This window comes from Rousettus aegyptiacus, unplaced genomic scaffold (genome assembly GCF_014176215.1).
Source record: "Rousettus aegyptiacus isolate mRouAeg1 unplaced genomic scaffold, mRouAeg1.p scaffold_m13_p_11, whole genome shotgun sequence".
NCBI classification, from domain to species: Eukaryota; Metazoa; Chordata; class Mammalia; order Chiroptera; family Pteropodidae; genus Rousettus; species Rousettus aegyptiacus.
This window is the reverse complement of record NW_023416286.1, coordinates 45,502,140-45,526,877: the sequence shown is the minus strand read 5'-3', so window position 1 is coordinate 45,526,877 and position 24,738 is coordinate 45,502,140. Positions and strand designations below refer to the sequence as shown.

The window sequence follows — 24,738 nt, the reverse complement described above, 5'->3', positions numbered from 1 at the left end:
TACGACCTTAAAACAAGTCCCAACTCACAGTAGGTTCTAGTTTCACCATCTGAAAATCTTTTCAATGTTATGAATAAACCATGAATAACACCTGCCTTAGAGGCTTGCCACATCCACGGGAGACCATTTTGAACAAATGCCATGTTGGGGGGGGATTTTAGTCGACTGGTGGCATCTTGGAATCTTCATAATAATGATTATGCTGTGCCAGGTGCAGTCATACCTGTGTAATTCCCCAAATGGTTCTTGAGATTTGTTCATCCACACTGATAGAGAAGTACAACACGCAGCCCCATTGCCCAACTTGGACAAAGCACTAAGGACACTCGTAGATACAGGAGACCCAGGTCCTGACCAGACAAATAGCTTCACGTGGAGACATCCTTAAATTCTCGGTGGGCCTCCTTAGTAAGGCCGTAGTCCAGCTTCCGGGAGCATCAGCTCACCAACCAGCAACAGTCCTTGTGTGTCCTGGCTTGTGACCTCAAGCCTTAGCATATGACTGCTCCCTGAATGTCTATGGAAGCCAAGGCAACCATGAATTTACTGTGGACAAACCACATTTACCAAGGTTCGATTTCCATGAGGATAGCACAGACTTTTCCAACAAGCACAGGCTATATATATATATATATATATATACACACACACACACACACACACACACACTAGCTGGATATCAGTTCTAAGGTGTAATTTTGTCTTTATGGAATATATTTCAGATTGCGCTGGAGACTTATTCCTAGTGATAACTGTGTAGCCACATCTTCAAAGCTGGGGTAAAAATCAGAACTGAGCCTGTAACTGACACTATCAGAAAGAGCCACAAGAAGATGCGGTCGAGAACCTGAGCTACAAATTTCCAGTCTTGTACTACCTGCAAAAGAGAAAAAGATGCCTTCCATTCAAGGTGCTGGGCAACTATTCTGAGTTCATTTCAAGGGATTTAAAAAGAGTAATATTCAGATTTATAACACATCAGTTTTCAAAACATACCTAACATATTGCCTGCAATATAGGCTCAGATTCTTCCCCATAACCACTAAAAGTGCCCCCACCAAAACGGCCTGTGAATGTTCATTGACATTGGAGATGTAAAATAGAAATGATAGAATCATTTAAGCTTTTGTAAACATTACTGATTAAAATGGGGAAAGCCTGATTTTTACATTAAAAAAAGCCAGTACCTCTTAGTATAATGTTTCCTGATAATACATATGAAATGACTCACAAATTTATAAATTAAGAATTGTAATGCCCCAATATCACAAGTCGTCTTTTCTTCCACTCCTCATGGGCATACGGCTGCTACAGCTCCAGAATGATGGACACCGCAGAGGAGAACTGACCAGGAGATGACAGCAAGTTATAAGGGAGAGAGGAGACTAAGTCCCTTTGTAGGAAAGGAAGGTGAGGGGAATGAGCAACAAGCCTCAAAGGGCAAGGTCGGAGCAAGAACAGGCAGCGAGGCTAGGGAAGTCCGAAGGACAGGGGCTAGTTTCACCTTTCAAAGAAAAATAAATGTCCTATTTCTACTACATGGGGATCTTGTACCATGTCTCAAGTCATGTAGAATATGGATAGGATCTGAGTCTAGGACTATTTTGAGTCTGAAATTTACACTCTTGCCACAGCTTTTTTTTAATCTGTAAGCTAAATAACTACATACACCCTTTGTTGTAAAACTGTATTTTAATATAAAGTTAAATATCTGATTCTTTGTTTCTTTATTTCCAAATACTACGGATAGAGATAGAAATATCCACAACCCACAAAAAAGAAGGGATAAATTACCAGAGACCAGAATAACCAATTTAAAATATAGAATTAAATTATTTTAAATAAAATTAAGTCTAATCACAAGGAATTGTACTTTATAGTTGCTTCACTTTTGCTTATTCTGTTTTTGTGAACTTCTTCCTAAAAATTCATACCAAAATCCCTAATTTATGTCAGTGCTTGTTTTAAATTTTATATATGCAAAGCAGATTGCTAATAATGTGACATTTTAAACAATGGCAGCATTTTGTTGCAAATAGATATGAAAATATTTGTTCTTGCACTCTGCAGTGGCATTATTACGAATATGAGTTTACTCACCTGGCTGATAAAATGTTCTTTCTTCACATGCTGTGAGATGTATCTAATGGAATCAGCAGCCTTTTCCAAGAAAGCAACCAGAACTTTTTCTCCATCACTAATCTGTTGTTGTTTCTTTTTTTCTAGGACTTTACCTTTCACTACTGGCTTAATCTCATCTTTATCAGAGAAAGAGTAGCGATCCACGTGGTCCTTCATGCAAAGTAATTTAGGAAGTTTTTGCAGAAATAGCCTCTTAACCCAAGGGGCCATGGGATGGTAAGTTGAAGAAGATCTGTGGTGAACATTAATGACAAACACAGTAACAATAATCGATAGAGTAACAAAAATCATAATGAACAAAAGGTACTCTCCAATGAGAGGAATGACCTTTGAAGAAGATGGGATTATTTCCTCAATTACTAAAAGAAAAACTGTCAAGGAAACCAAAACAGATGTTGATAAGGAAAGTTTTTCTCCTTCATCGGAAGGTAAGTAGAACACAAGAACTGTTAGAAAAGAGAGCCCCAGGCAGGGGATTATCAGGAACAGAGTGTAGAACAGAGGCAGGCGTCGCAGGACAAAGGAGTAAGTGATGAATGGATACGAATATAAGCCATCTCTTCTGTTTCCCTTCATCCCTTTTGCATTTAATATTTCCCATTCTCCATTATCAAAGAAGTCTTTTCTGTCGACATTTTCATTTATCAAAACGAGGTCAACCATGGTACCATCGTAAGTCCAGGACCCGAACTTCATGGAGCAGTTCTGCCGGTCAAATGGGAAAAACGTGACATCCATGGTGCATGAACTTTTATAACTGGCAGGAGGGGTCCAAATGACGGTTCCATTAGATTTCACTATGACTTTGGTCATGAGGGAGCCTTCGAAACGTCCATCAGCACTGTAGCAAAAGGAGTTTCACTTTAATGGTTAGTTGAAAACTTTACTTATTAGTTAGGTTTTGGAGAGTTTGTTTGTTTGTTTGTTTGTTTTTAGCTCTGTACTATTTGCATTTTATTACTTTCCTACTACGGTGTCAAACAATATTTTAAAGAGGAATAATTCTCTCCTTACTTAAGGTTGTACATTTTTCTTAATTATGTTACCAAAGCCAAGCTTTTCTATTTCTAGTCCTAATCCGCCCAATGTCCTTTTCTTCTGTGATACTTACTTTTCGAAGAGAACTATGTCAGGAAGCCAGAGAGCTTCCGATGGAACTTTAATTGAATGAATTCCACCATATTCATCAGGATTCCAGCGTAATTTGTGGTCTGTCCATTCCTGCACAAAATTGGTATACTGTAATTTTATTCTGAACATTCAATGTATTAGACTTTGGAATCTTTAAGTTTATGTTAATCCTCTAATTCAGTGTTTTATTTAAAAAGGGAAATTCATCTGCTTTAGAGCTTATGGCCCGATCTGTGGTAGTTCAAAATATACAGCTTGAGCCAGCCTGGTCTCTGTTCTTGCCCAGGCCCTCACACCTGTCCTACCTGGGATTTCCAAAATTGCCACATCTACATCACAATGAAGAGACTCAGCAACAAACACCACTGATTCATAATAAATTTTTTCAGCCTATTTTCTCTTAAAAAAACAAAAAAACAATGAATGATAGATCTAACTCAGTTTATTCTGGGAGACTTGGCCTAGTGATATTTTAATCTTATGATAAAGGGTACAAATTATTTTGAATATCATTTAAGAGTCCTGAACAAACATCCACCAGTATATTAATATAAAATACCCAGTATCTGCTGACTACTCCTAATGATATTATAACTTTTATCCAATGAAAAAAATACTTTCCAAGAATTTTTTAAGTTATAATCTGAATTTATTTTGTAAGCACCGGTTTTAAATTATATTCCTAATATTATTAGCTTCTAGGTGCTTACATATTTTTCTTCATAACAGAATGAAATCATTTAGGGGCTGATGGATCCAGATGAACAAACCCTACCATTAATTGATTGGATTATGAAGCTTAAAAGGATGATGTATGGATGACCCAATTATAGTAGAAGTAGACGCTCTTAAAAAGATTTTGGATCCAGCATCTTATGAAATCTGACCTGAAAATTAAATTCTTCTATTCCACTGTCCCTCATGTGGACAGTTGAATAATGATGTAGGATAATATTGAATGACATTTCAGAAAGTCGGAAGGGTATGCCCAGTATGAGGCTTCCTGGAATCTAGTGATGCCAACTGTGTCATTAAAAAATCAGAAGTCAGATGATGGATGACTTTACTAGATGGTAAAATATTAAAATATGCATGATGCCTGAGAAATGAGCGAACTATACACTCTAGATAAGACATTATCTATTTTAGACAATATTCGTGAAGCTCGATCCTTGAAAAACAAAGGCTAAAAGATAAGCGTATTTAAAAAGGTACAATCTAAAGAATAAAAAATTGCATGACTATTTATGGAAAACCATGTATATGAAGGCTGGCAGTTTAAGAGCCCAAACTAATAAAGTATTTACCACATTTACTTGGTACTCACAAGCTTCTCTCTCTCTCTCTCTCTCTCTCTCTCTCTCTCTCTCTCTCTCTCTCTCTTTTTTCCCCTCTTCCTCTGCCTATTTTGAAAAGTGAACATAATTTTCTTCCTATGAATAATTTGTCTCCTACTAAGGAGACTTTTGCTATCAGCAGCAGGTCTGAATGTCAGAAATGCTGAAGGGACCTCAGAGAAGCACTTTTTGTTTTACTTTCGCTTCACTTATGTTTCATAATTTACTCACATTAAATCCACTCTTTTTGTGTACAGCCCTATATGCAAGCAGTTGTATCATCACTAACACCATCAAGATACCAGAACAACTCTGCTGCCACTAAAATTTGCCATTTGTAATCAACCCCTCCCGCAACTTCAACTCCTGGCAACCGTTAATCTATTTTCCACATTTTCTAGAATGTCGTATAGATGGAATCATACAGTAGATGATAGCCTTTCGATCATGATTTCTTCCATTTATCTTATGGATTTTGGATTCTTTTATCGTTGTATCAGTAGTTTGTTCATTTTTATTAGTGACTAATATTCCATTGTATAACTATACCACAGTTTATTCATTTGCCAGGTAAAATATTTGGATTCTTTCCAGTTTTTAATTGTTATAAATAAAGCCACGATTAACATTTTGTACCATATTTTGGATAAAAAACATTTTTTTTTTCCTCTTGGGAAAATAAGTAGGAGTGAGATAGTTAGGTCATATGGTGAGTATATGTTTAACTTTATATGAAACTGCCAAACTGCATTCCAGAGTGTCTGTGGCATTTTACATTCTAAACGGCAATGGATGAGAGTTTCAGTTGTTTGATATCTTCTCTGCTACCTGGTATTGTCGCATTTTTAACTACATTATAATAGTTATAAAGTGGTTATCTCGCTATGGTTTTTAATATGCATTTTCCTAATGACTAATGATGTTGAGCATCTTTTCACGTGCTTACCTGCCATCCATATATCTTTTTTGGTGAAGTGGCTGTTAAATCTTTGCATATTTTTAATTGGGTTGTTAGTTTTCTTATTATCGAATTTTTAAAGTTCTTTATATATTCTGGATAAAACCTACTCCTAGCCTGGAGTTGCCTCAGACAATAAACAAGTAAACTAACAAACAAATAACAACTACACCTGTGGTCCTTGCTAGGAAGTGGCGAGGCGGTTTGGGTATAATGATACAGAAGAGTGTTATGGAAAAAGAAGGCAGTTTTGAGGAAACGACATTTAAACTGAGACATGAAGGTTAAAAGGGAGCAGTGGGAGGTGGCATGGAGCAAGGAGATCTGCTGTGGATGGAAGGCAGAAATATGCGAAGGCATAAATGAGTAAGAGGTTAGGAATCATATCCAGAATCCGTGTAGCGTGTGCTAGCCAAAACTCTCAAAGCCCTTTACAAATATCAGCTCCACTTTGCAGCAGCTCCCAGGTGGAGAGGGGTGTGACAGCAGGAAACAGAAGAGCACAGGGTATGTCAGGGCCAAATGTCAAGGTTAATCTACGACTAAGAAAAGAATGGGAAAGCACTCCAAGTCTAGGTTTCTTAATTCTGAAAAATGCAATTTCAAATCCATGCCATATATATTCCTTTAAAATTGTCTTTTCTTACATAGATTACCTGAAATATCACTCATAAATGTCTAGTTATTACAATTCAGAACCAAATTTCATTTAAACCCAATCATAAGACTTTTTTACTATAAATAAATTCTTCAAATTAATCTTAGTTTAATATTAAAACCAATAGATAGTATGGAACAAATATACCTTGCTATTGTTTTGATTCACAGCCTCTGGGACATCCCTGGGAACTTCAGTTATCTTAAGGCCAGATGAGAAATTGTTAAAACCAAATTAATGTTGATTTATTTTAATCTCACAGGTAGCAACATGACATATTATATGTCTGATATTCCCATTAGATCCATGAGTTGCCAGTGCTAAGAGATGGGATTTATCATTAAGGATGAGAAAGTCTATAAAGGTGGCACCAGGAAATGACATTTATTAAGTCCCTACTACATGCCAGATAATGCACAAGTCACATTCACACACATGATCTTGTTTAATCTCCCAACAACACTGTGAGCTAGGCATTGCTTCTATTTTATAGATGAAGAGATTGAGAGTAACAGAGGTGAAATGACTTGCCCAAGTTTACGTAGCAGGCCTTTTTGACTAACTCACTCTGCTCAATTCTTACTCAGGGTCTGCTTGAATCAGAGACCAAACTGGCCTCCTTTGCTAAGGTCAGAGTGAAGTTGTAGAAAAGGCAGAAAAATAAGATGGTGAGTAAAGGTCTGCGAAAAATTCACGGGCTTGTGTCACTGCAGGTTGTACAGGGTAATTAGGCTTTGGGGAGCTCACCCAGACCTTTACAGCAAGGCTGTCCCTTCCTTAGGAGGTTCTTTTATTTATCCTCTAAAACCAGCTCCAGAGATCTATCCAATGAGAACTTCATTATGTATGCTGAACTTTTTGTTGATCTAAAACAGAAATCGGCTGTTGGAGGAACAGCACTAGTTTCAGATGTGGGCCTTGGCAGACATTCAGGCACCTTTATTTTCCTCAGGATTGTCATGGGGAGAGGAAAGCAAACTGCTCTCAGAGACAGTGAAACTGGCTCACTTAGCATCTTATTGTCTTATCGGTGTTTACACCTAACAGTGCCTAGTCCAATGCCTTACACAGTGCCTGGGGCAGAGTAGGTGCACTTACTCTGTAAATGGTTATTAAAGGAAGAAATTTGACATTTGTTGTCATAGTAATTATCCACATGATAACATCTGGCAAGGGTCCAACTCTGGGTCATTAATGAAAGATCAGTTTCATTTCCCATGACCTTTAAGGTGCTTGCAATGCAGTTTCCTAGTCTTGAATATGACAAAACAATCTGAGCGGCTGAGAGCATTGAGTACCTTCTCCTGAAGTTTTAGTTACTCTACGTTAATAATCTATTTATGATTTATAGGGTTTTGATTACTCTCAGGAAGTACAAAGGAGGAAGACAAATGAGTTTGCAAAATAAAATCGATAAAATAAAAATAGCTCCATATAGAGGACTTTCTCAGGACGTCACTAAATTTATACTTGATAAATGTCTTTGGTTGAGAATATTAAAAAGGAATGTCTAAATATGACAAAGGAGAACTACGGAAATAGACAATACGACCGCAAAATTGGGTAAAAAACAAAACAAAACAAAACAAACACCCAAGCATCTCAGTTGTGTATGCTACCATGGAACATACTTTTGTTCCGTGTAGGTGGAAATTTATTCTCTCTGTATATATAAATTAGGGAGCATTTTTCAGTGTCTGGGAGGGAAATGAGAAAAGAGGTGGTTGTGATCATTTTACTCTTATTTTGACGAGTTATACAGGCTGATTGGAGTTTCCCATAGGTTTGTTCTGGTATGAGAGCTTTGAGAAGTCATGTTACTGGGAATTCTATACATTCATAACTTCATTTTTTGGTTTGCACAGCCTCTGTTGATTCTGTAAGACCCAATTTAAATATCTCCTCCCCCTGGAAGGTTTTCCTGATTTTCTCTTGTCTCATTTACTTTTTTGTAGCAACTCAGTACCTTATGTATATTTTGTTTAAGGTGTTTATTATATTACAGTAGTTATTTTTTATGCAATTGACATTATATCTTTTCCTTGAAGGCAGGATTTTGTTTTACTCTTTGTATATCCAGGATCTGGCAGGCACTTAGTAGGCTCTCAATAACTCCTTAGAATGAATGGAAAATAGAGTGAATCTTCACTGCATTCTCTCCAAATCTCTTTCTAGACCAACTTTATGAGAGGTTCCACAAGATGAGGAATCAAAACCTTAGAAGATCGGGGTTAGGAAGCAGGCTATACAGAAACAATACTGAGAGGAGAATTGGACATCTCCCATCAGCTTGCTCCAGTCTGAAAAGGAAAAGTTTTCTTCACATAAGCCAAACTTCCCTTAACAGTGTGCAACGTTGGACAAGTCATTTCAGTTCTCCGATCCTCAGTTTTATCATCTCCAAAGTGCAAATAATAATATAACTTACTTTATAATGTGACTTGAGAATGAAATGAGTCCATTCCCATGAAACACTCTGCATAGAGTCTAAACACTTAGTAAGTGCTCAAAAAATCTTAGGCATTTATTAGCTGCTATGAAATTGAGATCTGTGTAAAACACAGCTTTTTTTAAGCATCCATTTTATTGTGTTTTTATCATCCATGTTCTTTTATCTTTTAACTTTCTTTCACCTTTTTAGTTTTAAATAGCTGAAGTATAAATTAACATCATCGTGAAATTTAAATGCTTCCTATTCCATGAAGTCTTCCCTGCCTGCCACCCATGCCATAGAATTCATCCTGTTTTCCTGCTTCCATATTGCTTGTGCCATAATATAGCACTTATTGACTAATACCTATTGTGACATTCCCATCCCAAATCCAATCTGTGTGAGTAGAGCAGCGTTGATAATATTCTCTGCGGTTCTATGAAATACACGGCTGTTTCCCTACTTTGGCTCCTCCTATAATTTAAAAACAGGTCTGGATGTTTAGTGCCAAGGCTGGATGTGGCAGAGGAGGCCAGAACCTGAGAAATCAGATTCCATCCAGATGGGTTACTAGACTTTTCTATCTCTAATCCAGAATGACTAAGAAATTAAACAAGATGAAAGATTTGACAACTCTTTGCAGACTGAATGCAATGAAAGTCTATTATTTTCATCACTTCGATGAAATGAGAACCTACGTCAGCAGTCTGGCTTTTCCGAGTGTCAGACTACCCTGCTCCTGCAGATTTCTCTTGTTCTGTTTTGGTGTTGGAGAATTTTACGTTTTGATTCTATCTTGACCTAGAGGCATTCACAAGGCCTCTATGATTCTGGTGGCATAACTTTGCTGGGAGTTAAAAGCTTTAGTTAAGGCCCGAGGAGCCCATGGCTTCTTCCCTTCACGTCTAACCTTGTTCTCTTTGGCTGAAATGATTTCTTGTTTTCAAAATCTCAAGAAAGTGAAAAGCACCTATTGTCTCAGTATCACAGACCATAGGTTCCCGGATCACTGCAAGAGACTAACACGAGCTTAATCCCAAGGAGCAATTGGAGGAGGAGTTGTTTGTGAAGCAGTGAGAGGTTTTTTGGTTTTTGTTTTCTTTTTCTTGACTTCCTCTGCCTATTTACACTTTAAAGGAAATACATTTTTCTTCTTTCCCCTGCAAAGGGAATGTATATTCTTGCAGAGGGCCAGTGGGGTGAGGGAGAACTGAACATCACTGATTTTCTCATCCAGTTGCAGTACTGTTAAGAGGAAAAAGTTGTACCCTGGAGCCTTTCCCTCCTTTTCTCCAAGTAGCTTTGGGACTGGCGCCCACACCTCACTGTCAGAGACACCCTCTCACCTGCCCCGTGGACAGTCCACTCCAGAGCAACAATACAGAACAAGGCACGCCTGTGGACCTCCATGACCTGCTATCTGACTCTTGGAAAATAAAACAGAAATAATAGACCCAATATGACCACATATCTCCCTAAGGATCCCAATGTGTTCTCCGAAATAATTCGTTTTCAAATAGGAGCCTTTATAAATAGAAAAGAACAGAAATAACTAAGGTGAGAGATACAATCCTTGGCTTTACATTTACCTGTTTGAGCCACACATTTGTTGTCATCAGCTGGTTCTTTTCATCCTAAGAAAATAACAATTAAAAAGATATAAATTCAACTTAAGATAAGTGGTGTTTTGGAAATTTTTTTTTTTTTTTTTGGTCAGAAAGACCTCTCTGAGTCTTACCTTTGAGGTATTCAAAGTGTAAAGGATTCTCAACTTAAGAACAGTTAAATGGCATGGGATTCTAAATATTATTCATACTTTGCTTAAAATAAAAAATAATAATTCAAGCCTGTAGCAGATCATCGTGGTGATATTTATATAAAGTTACATAACCAAGAAAGCACTTTGAGGGTGCAAACTAGGGTGAAATACTAAGTAAACTGGAGATGCTTTGCACGATTTTCTAGGAGAAATCCTGGGATGTTGAGTCAGCTGGGGTGGGTGAGTGTGTGTGCATGTGTGGTGGGGTAGGGATTTGAGCAACGTGGAAGGATTTTTCTGGGACCATGAGGACCACGGCAGGATGATTTTACAGAATTTGGGTTCTTACAGGTCACTGATTTTCCAGGAACGCAATCACGGCAGAAGCAACGGACCAGCAAGAAAATTAACAGAGAATGTTAAAGTATGGGTGAGGTCAGGGAAAGGTATGGGGACCCAAAAGGATCCAGGACAACGATGGGGTCACCCAGGCATTCACTCTGGTGCTGCCCTCTCTCCCTACAGTCACCCCTGCCAGCCCTCCCATAGCTGGATCAGCCCTGGGCTCAGTTCTCCCTTTTCTCCTCACCCTGGGTGCCCTTGCTGGGTATAGCAAACCTGCCAGGGGCAATGCCAGTCCTAGCAACCATATTCACCCTCCAGCAAAAAGGTTCTACACTAACAGTGTTGCAATAAAAATGTACTCCATGACACTTCTCATCCTTTCCTCGGGTCATTTCACTAGCTTCTTGGGGCAGATTTTCTCTCACAGTAAGTTATTTTTAAAACTGAAAGGCAGACATGGGGAAGAAAACAAAATAAAACTTTTACTCGCAAACAGTTTAAGGAATGCATGTTCTTTTCAGCGTAGTGCCAAGGATTACTCACCACATCCACGAGCTGAGATATTTTCAATCCAAAGAATACTTTTATGGTGTCATTAGAATTTAATACAGGGCGAACCCATTTCTGATAACCTTGGAATAAATGTCTGAGGAGAGCATCTTCATTCTCGGCTATTGAGCTGAGCTCCGCAGCAGCTGTAAGAATCATGAGGGAATCTGAATTAACAGGAGAGAAATAACGGCTGCTTTTGCATCCTGTGGCCTGGACCTCCATATAATTCTAAACTGCCTAATTCAGCAAAGTCAGTTTTGAGGGTACAGGGGTTCTCTTTAACTATTCTCCATGCCCAAAACACAAAGCTAAAGGTAGATTATTCTTTATCCAAACTTTTACTCTCATGGGATTTTCTCATCATGAGGTCAACTCCTTGACCCCAAAGGATCACCTACAGCCACACCCTTACTCTCTACCTCCCATCTCACTTGAGAGACCACCCCCTTCCAGGCATAATTTAGTATCCATCACAGCACCTCTTTGGCTCCTTCATAAACCTTATCATAATTTGTTGTGTATTTGTCACTGTTTGTCCTTCCTTTGGGCTCCAGGATGACAGGCACGGTATTATTTGATGGCGTTTATTTAGAACCTGGAACAATGCCTGGCCCACAGCAGGTGCTCATTTTATATCTGTATGAACGAACCAACGCAGGGAACACGTCAGGGCGATTTTCCATGCGTTCGGCATATCCGCCGAATCCTTGCCACGTGTCCTGCAGTGTCCTCGTGCCTTCCTCCTGAGGAAGTCGTCCCTTGCGAGGGCCTTCTCTGGTCAACAACCAGGTTCTTACACTCCTCCGCCCCTAAATATGTGAGAGCCAAGAAATACCCCGAGCTCGAACTTTAAACCTCAGGCTGAGGAAATGGTTCAGGAATGCAGTCTAAGGATACATTTTTTGTTTCTTTCCATGCTATGCTATCAAATTTAAAACAAGGAAGCTCTTTGTTATTGTTTTTTTTTTTTTTAAATATAGCCCCTCCCTTCGTATATTCTGCACCCTGTTAATATACTACGGCAACTCATTCTGCACGGTATGCTTTACCATACAAAACCTTTTTTTCTCACCGAACGACACACAGGACGGGCAATGATCAAATGCAAGATACCCTCCAAGTTCACCGGATCAAAACCCTAAGATCTTGGCGAGAAGAAATGCATGACGGCACACATTCTCTGTACATACGTGAGACTTTCACTTTACTAAGGAAGTAGCAATTCGAAATGCACACCTAACACTCCTGGGGTGCACAAAGGTGTGGATAAGACAGGCTACTTGCCCTGTCTGACGCCACCCATTCACCTTCCGTTTCAGAAAGCATAGTGAAATGCAAATGAGTGATAGAGAGAGACTTAACCTTACATTTGAGCTTATTTATTCAGAAAGCTAATGGTTCTCACACTTTGATGCTTCAATTATTCTGAGCAAGCAGAGCTGTTTTAAGGAGCAGGTCGGCTGAGTGGCTGCCAGGGCAGCACTCTGGAAAGGCCCTAAAACCTTACTGGAAGTGGAGGGGGAGGAAGGGAATTAAAATTCTCCGAAGGCTTTTGAGGGGAAGGGTGTTCAATTCCTCAGTCTGAACTTCAAGAATCTCCCTACCTCACATCTGGTCTTAACTTCCTTCAAAATATGTCACAACTCTGCATGCCTTCCATCGTCTCCCCTGGTACCATCCCATCACAAACTCCATCATCTATCTCTTAAATTCGTGTGCTGCTTCCCAATTTCTTCACCTATTGCCCCTTTCACAGTCCATCATCCACCCAGCAGCTAGAGCCAACTCTTAAAAGCAATTCTCTGCTCCAGCCCTCCAAATAGCTTCTCATCAACCTTAGAAAAAACATCGCAAGTTCTCGTCACGGTTTCCTATGTGGCCGCCTGCCCTTCGCCACCCCGCACCTACCCCTCCTTCAGTGCCTCAGGCTCACCTGCTGTTTCCAGAACAGCCCAGTATGCTTCCACTCTGGGAAGGCTCTTGCCGCATGCTCATTCCTTCACTTTGTCCCTCTTTGCTCAAATGATAACTCCTTGAAGAGGTCATTCCAGGCTATATGATCTAAAAATGTCTTCCCACACTCTCTCTCCTTATGGTACCTCATCTTGCATCAGAGCACTTGATCAGATTGTGTTTACTTCTTTATTGTCTGTCTGCCCCACTAGAAAATGCCAGCTCGAGGAAGCCTTCTTCACTGCTTTCTCACCAGCTCCGAGGGCAGTGCACGGGACACAGTAGCTGCTAAGCTATGGAGCACTTGAGCAGCAATGCAGTTAGCTGCTTGGCTTTTGTCTGCCAAGTGGTGCTTGGAGCATTTGGGCTGGAGCTGAATTGTTTGGGAGAGGAGAGTAGCAGGGAGGCCACGGCTGTCTTCCTTCTCTGGCCTTCCCTGTGCAGGCAACCCCCTCCTCTAAGGAGGAGAATATTGTTGTGGCAGACACCGCTAGTTCCCTGCCCAACAGCCATTTGCTCTTTCTTCCTTGCAACAGATGCTAAATTTATTCAGGATTGCATGTTGCCAACTTAAAATGTTTCCCTCTCAGGCTCCCTTACAGCTAGGAATGTCCATGTGATACATGTGTGGCCAATTAAAATACTAACAGAAGCCACTAAGTGATGTTTACTGGAAGTATTGTTGAAGAGGATGGGCTCAATCTGATACGCGCCTTTTCACCTTTTATCTTTTACCGTTTGCCCTTTCTTCTTCCTGCCTAGAATTTGGATGCGCTATCTAAAGATTTGGCCACTCAAGTATGCAAGCAAGCCTGATGAAAGCTACACACATAAGATGGCGGAATAGAAAGACAGACAGAACCAGGGTCCCTGTTAGTATTACAAGACTACCATACCAGCCCCAGACAGCCTGCCTCCAAATTTTGTGGTGTGTGAGAAAAACAATCTCCCTAGTTGGCTAAGCTGCTGTAGCCACTGTTACGTGCATCTGAGTGCAGTCCCAGCTGCCGAGAGTGCCAGGTTACTGACTCTCCCTGAGAGTCCTTGTGTCCCAGTTCAGCCCAATGAGTACACATTACTTAAAACACCATCTCACAACAGATAGACACGTTCCAGGGAGGCTGAGAACACTGAATCATGTCTGAACCAACCAACACACACACACACACACACACACACACACACACGCACGCACGCACACACACACACACGCACACACACACGCGCGCTTCTTAGCTCAGGCAACCCTGAGTTATTATAATTTTGGACATGAAAGGGATTGTAAGAAGAGCAGCGACTGTACTTTTAAACTTCTTTTCCTGGAAGGAAAATTTTACTGTCATTTTGAAGGAAAGTGGAATTACGTATTAGGAGCTTGACATTCCCACCATTTGCCACTCCCAAAGCCATGGCCTCTGTGAGGATAGTTGGATCCCATTCTTCACTAGGATCTAAAGGGAAACGAGCAGATCAGCCCTTTTAGGACCTGTATGTGTTTCAATCCATGTTGCCAATGTCAGAGGGTGAGCTGCTGAATCAAGGAAGAAAAAGCATAAATCCGTATTGAACATTATGGGCTGAATGTGTCCCTTCGAATTCGTATTTTGAAGCCCTAACCCCCAATGTGATTGTATTTGGAGAAAGGGCCCATAAGGAAGTCATTAAAGCTAAGTGAGGTCATCAGGGTGGGATCCTAACCAGACAGGATTGGTGTCTTCCTAAGAAGAGGAAGAGACACCGGGATCTCTCTCCACACAAGCACTGAGAAATAGCCACTTGAGGACACAGCCAGAAGGCAGCTATTTACAAGCTAGGAAGAGTTCTCACTGGAAATGGAATTTTTTGGCACCTTGATTATGGATTTCTGGCCTCCAGAACTTTGAGAAAATAAATTTTCGTTAAGCCACCCCATCTGTAGTATCGTCTTTTGTTATGGCAGCCTGAGCTAACAACTACAAATCTGTATTAACCAAAACAGACCTTATTTAAAAAAAAGAGAGAGAGAGATAGACCAAAGGTTTAATGCTTCCTGCCTAATATCTTCAAGCTTCCTTAACCTTCCCAAAATAGAAGCCCAAGTCCTTGATGTTATTGGAGTAGACATAGAGCACAGGCCTGGAAATATTTCTGGTTGTTCTTTTTGCTTCTACCATTGATTCTTTGAGGCCAGAGCCTCAATAAATATTTGATGACATTTGGTGAATGAACAAATTAATGCATAATTACACAAAAGGCCATAACGCACTTTCTGTGCACAGGGGAAGGAGGCAGAGTGAACCCAGAGGATGTAGAACTACAGATATATTCGGGGTTTCCAGGACAGAGGGTCCCAGTTTTATAGAATAAATGGATATCTGAAAAGATAGGTGTAAACCAGATTTTTGCAAAGGGGCTTATATTTTAAATTAATTAGTCAAGACCAATAGTCTAAGAAACATCTCAACGTTTCATTGGCAAGTCAGGAAACTGCTCTTAGAGGATGAGTGACACTCCCCGCTCCGGCCCCACCCCCAGTGCGGGTGCTTGTGATTCTCAAAGTCGGCTTCCTGAAGGGGAGGGATAGGAGAGCATTTGTATTCATAGATAATTCCAGCATTAACTAAAGAGGAAGGAAAAGGGAAATGACAAAGAAGCAAAGGTAATGGAGCTGGGAAGGACCTTCAAGATCATCTAAGTCTCTCACTGAGCAGGTGAAGATCCTGGGGTATCGAGGGGGGAAAGTGGCTTGCCCAGGGTCACCCAGTTAGGAAGTGGCAGATGTGGTCTTCTGACTCCCAAGTCAAAGGTTTTCCCGCCAGCCCATGAGATTCATTGAGGATTAATGAGGCAAAAGACTGTTTCCTCCACTATGGTCTCCTTACTGCCACATAGAAATAATTTCAACGATTCACTTCTGAGAACATATGTTTGTTGTTACTGCTATTTTTGTTGTTGTGTTGTTTTTAGCATTGTATTTTCCAAAATACTTTACCGTTGTTTAAAGCAATCTATTCCTGGGAAGTATGACATTTTTAAACCAGGTCACAGATAATATTTGTTTGGTCTTAGGGAGAGATTCAGCCCTGGCGATGGTGTTTTGTAATCCTACTTGAATCTCCCTCTGCTGCAGTTGGCATCCGGCAGACTGCTTTGCCTAGGGTGGGGGTTGGGGACTCTTGATGGGAACTACTCCGTGGTCACTCTCCTTGGAGGTGGACAGCCAACGCTTTACAGTGAGAGAGCAATTCTGCTTCAGACCTGACCGTGATCTTCCCAAATTTCTTTGCTTTGAGTCCTGCTTTGCACACATTCCCCACCCCCAACACCCACGCATCAGAGGATGTGTGCTGCCTGCCTGTTAAAGCTTTTCACCATTTCTTTTGGTTAAAAAAAATTTGTTTCTCACTTAAACTCCAGCTCCCCACCCCCCGCCCCGCTGATTATTTTTTGTCTCATTTTTCTTTGTCAAAATATTTCCCTTGAGACTAGACAGACAACTCCAGAGGTAGAGGGCAAGAAGAGGGAGAAGCAGAGAGAGAACATGTAAGCGATTCGGACAGACAGAGATGGAGAGTGCCCTGCCTGATTCCAGTTATCTCCTCCGTGTGAAACTCAGGCTGGAAAAGTGCTCCAGGAGGGCACGCGACTCTTGGCTCAGGATACTGAGTCTGTTGCCAAACTTGTCATTCGTTAGAATGAGAATCCAGCAAATATTTATTTAATATTGAGAGGCTCTGGACTCAAATTCAGAGATATGAGTTCTGGTCCTAATTCTAAGCCATGTGATTTTAAGCAAGGCATTTTACCCCATAAAAAAAAAAAAAAAAAAGAAAGAAAGAAAGAAATAGGGAGTGGGTGACGGGTAAGGCCTTTGTAACTTGCAGGTCACCTGCCTCTAGGATCTTTACGTCCACAAAACAGCCATAGTATGTGACCTATTAATGTAAAAGATTTGCTGTTCCAAAGATACAAAAGAGTACTAAAGTTTAATGTGCATCACTGATTGGGGAAGAGCCCTTCACTCCTGGCTGATTATTTACTGCCACAGAGAAGGCATCCAGGAGAAGGTGACTAGAGCTGTCAAAGGACTAATCAGGACTCACTCCCTGTAAGGAGTCAGGGATCTCTCAGCCCCGGCACGTGGAATCATGAGAGCCTTGGATGCAGCGCCCAGTACCAGCTTGAGACAAGAAATTTTCTTTGGAAACTACGACGTGACCTTCTGGTCTCTTTATTTTTCTTGATCATCTTCTTGATTTCCTTTCCTTTCTTCAGGCTCTGAGACCCTCTGCTCTCTCCTTACCCCCATAGCAACACTCACCTTCAGCAGCATTTTGATACTCACTCACACTAAGGTATAAGTAACTGAGAAGACTTAATAGATGAAACTTTCCATGATTATGTATGGTTTTATTGAAGACAACAGTGGTGCTTGACCTCAGCTGGGAGAGTAACAAAATACTTGAGGAATTTCAAACCTCAGCAGCTATGGTTGGGAGAGGCATTCTTTTTTGTTTTGACACCTTTTGGTATATTTTGGTTTTATCTTCCCTTATCACCTCCTTTTTTCCAAAACAATCATATTGTAAGTATAGTAGTCTTTTATGTCAACACATAGAGCAATCTCACAGAGTGGAATCGAATAATAAATATTTAATGAATTCTTGCTAGCATGAAAGGTTATTAGAATGGCCTTGTTTCATTCCCTCTGGCACCCCACATGCTGGAACCATCCCTAGGATATAAGAGATCCTCGATAAATATTTACTAAATGAATAAACACGTGTCATCATGTGACGGGACGATAAATAAGATACAGTCCCTATTTCTGGGAGCAGACACAGACACGCAGAGCATGAATTAACAATACAGGAGCTGTCACATGGCCATACACATTTATCCTTTTTTACCAAAACCAGAAATATACAAATCAGGGGTTGCCCCTCGTAATTTGAAAAAGGTAGTTTTATGTGGCAAAAGAAAACCATTTTCTTTATAATGCATAGAAGTTAAAGGAATCAAGGAAAGGCGACATAAATCTAAAAATCGAAATAGACTTCAATGGATCTAGAAATATTCACAAATATGAGTTACTACACATTATGACAGATTCATCATAGATCTACGACAGATGCAGCTCAGGATACACTCCCAAACTCTTGCAGCCTACACAATGGAGAATGAATACCAAGTTCTCCTCCAGTTCCAATTTTCTTATATAACTGTTACTGTGCATAGAGCAGGATACGTAGGTGAACCGAGAAGTTTTCTGCTAAACACCCTTGCTAACCAGTGAGATGATTTCTCTGAAGAAAGAATGATAAGAATCAATTTTTTCTTAGTAAATAGAATATTCTAGTAAGTTAAGGCAAAAAAAAAAAAACATTAAATACATGTGTACTAATTGTCTGCTAAAATACACCGAAGTTATTTTTATGTTTGGCAAATTGCATTTAAGACTCTGCAGAGACCAAATTTAGTGATACTTGAAAGTGGGTTTGATGCTCTCTGCACTTAGAAATTACTCTGTTTTCGAGTCTCCAGTATAAGTAAAGGCTACATTTTTGAAGATATGATAATGTTCAGGTGTGTGTGTCTCACAGTTCTATGATTTTTAAATCTAGGATTTATTTCAGGAAGAGCACATCTATCACAGTGCCTCTGGTTCTCCATCTGAAAACTGCAATAATCAAGTGTGGCAAAAATGCTAGTAACAAATAGATACAAGTTGCTAATGGAATGACACTGTTTTCTCACCACCTGGTTCCTGTCTCTAACTGGTTTCTGGCACAGTGGGAAAAGCTTTCTGTTCTTTGGTTATGTAAAAAGTGAAATGATTTTAAAACCCAGAAAACTGGCAGGTGCAAATGACCACTTTCTCCTAAAGTTTTCAGTTTCCTTTTTCCTTTTATCTTCTCTCTTTCCCTCTCTCTCCTTTCATTTGCCTTCCTTCTTTATTAAGAATTCCTCTATTTTCAGGTGGGTAACAGTCACATAAAATTCACACATGTCTATAGACATTTGATACACATTTTTAATTGTGATGTACAAACATGCTAAATATACTTACATATGTAAATTTATTGAAGTGTTTATAGAAGTCTAGAGGATATATTGGATAAAAGTATCTATACACAGATGTAATGATTATTAGTAGATATGATATAAAAGTATTGATCGAATAAATTTCTGTGCCAAATATTTTAACAATTCTCTGAGTAGCATTCAGTGCATTTGATAACATTTTTCCTGCTTTTGTATCTTCCTACCAAATTCATAATGATTCAAAAGGAATAATGCAAAAAAGCATAGACATTATGAAATTCATAAATATGATTTCTTTAGCAATATACAGACTTCACAGAATTATTCATGGAAGCCACATTTTAAAGGTTATGCTAAAGATACACTACATTTTCTCATTCTAACTTTGTCAACAGCATAGTGTCACCTTCCTTGCTTAAAGAATTCCGCAGTTGTGAAGTTTTAATTTCGTTTAAGCTGAGCTTACCTGAGGGAGTGACACCAAGGACGAGGAGCGCCAGGATAAAATCTGCCGGCATCATGATGTCGGTTTCAGAAAGATACTTTCTTCCTTCTTAACAATAGGGTATTTCCATCGGAAAAGGAGGCTTCAGGAAGGAAATGCAGTGACTCAAAGTCCGAAGCGAAACCTGAGGGGAAAGTGGACACCTGGAGTGGGATAAATAGTCTCAAACTATCTCGCATCAGTGTGATGTTTCTTAAACTACACTTCATTGATTTCCAGTCAGCTGTCAGATCGTGTAAGTCTAAAACAATATCTCTGGGTCCTAACTCCTGACTTATTAATTTACTTTCTTGCAAAGAGATGCAGGGCAATAGAGAAAGGATGAAGCTAGACAACTTCCGAATATTCTATGGTATTTTTCTTATGGTTGGAGGTCTGTGTAAAGGAGAAAAACTGCATTTTATAGTCTACATCACGGGAGTTAGTGAAAAGTTTCTCATACAGATTATTCCTCTGTTATCTCTTCGTTTTGGACTTGGAGCTTAAGAATATGAATACAAGGTACTAAAAAAATACAAACTTCCAGTTATCAAATAATTCCTGTCAAGATAATATACAAGATGGTAACCTTAGTAAAACTATATTGTATATTTGAAAGTTGCTAAAAGAACAGATTCTTAGAAGTTCTCATCATAAGTTAAAAAGTTTGTAATTATTTACAGCAATAGATGTTAAGTAGAATTATTGTGGTAATCATTTTGCCATATGTACAAATATCGAATTATTATGTTTTATACTTTATACTAATGTTAAAAAACAAAATTCAACTGAGTAAATTTTAAAGCTCTTATTGGCTTTGTTTAACGATTCACAAATCAAGCAGCATCCAATCTAGCAGATAGAAAGGAATTTCAAGTTGCTATATAAAATGAAATACTTTTATAAGCAGAATGGAGCCAGAACAAGGAAGTTGTACTAGCAAAGTGACTTGGTGGTGGCAAAGTCACTTTCCTTTACCAGATGACAGGGTCTATCAGACAGATTACTTAACTAGTACTGACTAGGTGATTCCTGATGGCTGATTTAAGATTCCATTTCTGGGAGAGCCGAAACTATAATTAAGTTAAATCTTGGTTTGGTGACATGGAGCTTAGCATCACTGACCCCATTTGGGGCTTGTTGTCTTGACATTAATATAATGTTATATGCCAATCATATCTCAATTAAAAAAGAGAGAATAATGAGTGTGCCCTTTACCTCCCTTGTCTAATGGTTCTCTAGTGTCTTGGTGTCAGAGCATCCTCGGTGGTTCCCTTGGGCCTACAGGGTCTACCTTATTCTCCTTACAGGAGAAAGGAGGGGGGAAGTTTTGTCTTATTTCCCTTGTTGGAACCATTAATGCCACCATTAATTTGATTCGCCCTCTTCACAGTTGATCAGATTCTCATCCAGTTCAGTGCTGCCTATACCCAGAGAGCTCCTAATACATGCAAATCTAATGAATAAGTGAAAGTTAGGGCTACACAGAAGAGAGGGCCAGGTGGGAGCAGTTAACTGGATGGAGACTGAGTGCTGGAGCAATGTACTGCTTCAGGGCACTGATGAATTCAACTTTAGTGCCGCTGATTTAATTCAAATTTGAAATTTCTCTATGATTGCTCATTAAGCCCCCACTGTGTGCCATTAGCAACTTTCAAACACCAGATGGTACTCAGTAGGATACCAACGTGGTAATGAAAAGGGCCCTGGCCTAGGAGGCAGGGCTCCATCCTCTCCCCACGTCTCCCTCTCCATGTTCCCACCTCAGAGAACCCCATACATCACCTGGCTGCTTACCTGCCTATCTCCCTTACTGGACCATGGACTCCTGAGGTTGGGGGCTGTGTTCTCCTATCGCCGTATCTCCACTATATCTATCACATACAAAGGCTTAAGAATGTTGCTTGAATTAAAGGAGGAAGGAAACAATCAGACATTGATTTCCTAACCATCTGAATTGTGTTCCAGGCCCACTGTGAATCTACACTGTCTCAGGAATAAATTAATCATTAACGCAGGCATGCAAGAAGTATCACCTTTCTTTATTTTCAATAAATCAATTAAAATAAAGCTTGTCATTCCTCTGAGCTGGCAGGCAATCCAGTCTCAATCATTATAGGAGTTCCAGTCCCTTGCCTAGGGTAGCAAAATAATTGGGAAGGCTTCGGTGACCCCTAAAATACAGGTCACGCCCTGTAGCCTCCAATCCATTTTGATCACAGTGATGAGTCGGTGGCCAGATCACGTGGTCCCTTGGAAGTAGCAGTTGTGATACTCTTTGGCTGGTTGAATGCCCAGGACTCTGACAGGACTGGAAGTCTGGGTGATAGGATCCCTCTATTTCTGAGCCCCCACACAGCCACTGTCCTCTGAGGAGGCCACCTCCACAGGTTGCTGCCACTTCAGGGGAGTGATTCTGGCTGCTGAAGGAACCAGCCAGCCTCTGGGAATTTCTTGCCTACCTCTCTTTACAACCCCTTTGCCCGCCCTGCCCAACCCCCCCCCCCCAAATAAAAAAACTATTTGTCTCCATCCCACTCTAGAAACCTCAAATAATCTCGTCCATGAGTTTAGACTTTTGGTGAAAGCAGACATCAAACAAACAGAAAGAGAGATTGTCTTCAAGCAGCTTCTGCTTTTAGTCTCTAAAAACACAAGGAGCTTCGCTCCTCTTTTGGCAAATGTAGTGGGGGAAACACACAGAGAACAAAACACAGACTCACATCTCAAAAATATCATCCTGTTCTGAGTCAGTGTGTGTGCTTTCCCTCTCCTGTTCTATAACCAATAATGAACATTAGCCGGGCAGCTGCCCGAAGTATAATATTGTGTCCATCAAAGCAGAAACGAGCAGGTCTCCATTGTCGAAAAAGGATAAGTTTGCATTATAGGATCCTGAGAAAAACCTCTGCTAATCTATCACTGACCAAATGCACCCCCTGTGAAGAGTGAGTGCACCCATCCTGCTGACTCCGGAACACTGCCCAGACTACTTCCATGATAGATGTACTTAGGATAGCCACGAAGGTGAGAGACAACATGTCCTTTCAATTAAAGGTTCTTAAAGTTCTGATTAGTAGCTTTCAAACTGTGAAGGAAGTAGAATCCTAACAATAAATTTTAAGAAGACTTATAATCCATCTTCGTAATCTAACCACCATCAAGGTTTTGGTTTACTTCCTTCCAAGGTACTTGCCCAAATGTGTGCATGCACATGCACACACATACAAAATCACATAGTTGTTATCTAGTTCGCACACAAGTTTATCCTTCAGCTGAACTGTTGTTAATCACTGATATAATACTTGACACCATTAAAGCGGAGAATGTTTTAATATCAACTCTGAGAAAGAACAAACTTTGAGAAATTATTTTATCATCTCTATGGTGATAAAAGGATTTATAGATGGTTCCATAACACAATCAAGTAAATTCAGAGCTAATTTAGCAATCATAAACAAGGATGTTGATTAATAAATAGATGTCAACCTGGAAGCATGTCTGTAGTGGCATTTTCCCCGATGGCATCATGGCTCTGACACATTTAACATCTCTCAAGTACTTTCTTAAAGGCATGGAAGATGTGCTCACTAGATTTTCAAATGACACAAAAATAAGAGCATCAGCTTGATTGTCAAAGTCTCTTCCAATACCAAACTATACAGCCTTACTTACCATCAAGATCCAGAACAACTTCAAAAGGCCGGGAGATTGGGCCAATACTTGGAAGGTGGAATAGCTTAGGGTGACCACATTTGCGTGACTTTGGTCGAAATATGTCTTTCTTATTCATGATTTCATTTCTACAAAAAAATCTTATAAAATTAGAAAACTAAATCATATTGGGGCATTCACTTAATTAATTATCTTATCACAAAGACTACAGTTACGAAGTATTGAGAGTGTCTTGGTGACTGTATGAATGGCAACCAGAGCAGCAGCTCTGACCTACCAGAGGAGCACTACCTGGAGAACCGTCTTTGTTTAGGGTCATGTGTTTTGAGAAACTTAAGTATGTCCATTGAGGGCAAGTCAAGAGACCTAGGGTCCAGAAAGGAGGTTTTATGAGACATGATTAAAAAGCCAGAAATCTGGATTAGGAAAGAAGAAGTCTCATGAAACTGTCCTTTTGCTATGAAAAGTTTACACGCGACACTTAACCCCTCCACACCAACACCTTTTTACAAGTGAGGAAACTGAACTCCAGGAAGTGAAGTCGTCGTTGTGAGTGTCACACAACTAGACGGTGGCAGAATCCATCGAGGCCAGAATCACGTACCATACTGACTAACAAGTTGCTCTATTAACCAGAGTGTATCGATTTATAGAGAAATGACAGTGGAGAGGACACCCCATCTTCTAAAGGCTCATCAACTCTATCCTTCCTCAGCCATCCATCGAGGATTTATACTCTATTCTCCGGGTCTATTCTTATGTCTTACCTCAGCCATCTCTGCTCCAGCCTGTCTACCTCTATGCCTAGCTAGCATTACTAGAGTTCCAGATACTCATATCTTTTTCTTACCACCAGTGGGGATGGTTTGTGGGAGGAATTAGTGATGAGTGTTAGTGTTCAAAGGTGTCAGAAGATCTGGAATTTCAGTGTCTGAACTTGAAAGTCTCACTGCCCTTCAAAATAACCTCCTATCCTTTGAGAGCTAACATTTCACCCTGAAGATCATTCTTAATTTGGCTTAAAACTTACTTAAATTAATTTTAATAAGTTAATTCTTTAATTCGGTATAAAACTCATTAAATCCGAGTACTCTGGGAAGGAGAGCACTTTCACCCAAAGTCTCCCAACCCTTTTTCACAAGTACAAAATCCTCCCAATAGTAAAATTTCTCATTATCCGTAGAGAGATGAAAATCATGGCTTCTAAATAATAAGTGTCAAATTCTTTTCTGAGATCAAACCTAGAAAGCCAAGGCCTCCTGAGAGTGCTTGGCGATGTCCCCAGGCCT

General features: G+C 39.9%; 1 protein-coding gene across 1 annotated transcript; it reads right to left on the bottom strand.

Annotated features, from left to right (window-relative positions):
- Positions 1 to 669: 669 nt before the first annotated feature.
- CHRNB3 (cholinergic receptor nicotinic beta 3 subunit) lies at positions 670 to 19,924 on the bottom strand. The gene is made up of 6 exons (XM_016127365.2): positions 19,757 to 19,924; positions 11,305 to 11,456; positions 10,247 to 10,291; positions 3,254 to 3,363; positions 2,101 to 2,983; positions 670 to 877 (listed from the first exon to the last, which is right to left on the bottom strand). The coding sequence occupies exons 1-6, from the start codon at positions 19,809 to 19,811 to the stop codon at positions 743 to 745; spliced, it is 1,380 nt and encodes a 459-aa protein (XP_015982851.2). The 5' UTR covers positions 19,812 to 19,924; the 3' UTR covers positions 670 to 742.
- Between the last annotated feature and the right edge of the window lie 4,814 nt (positions 19,925 to 24,738).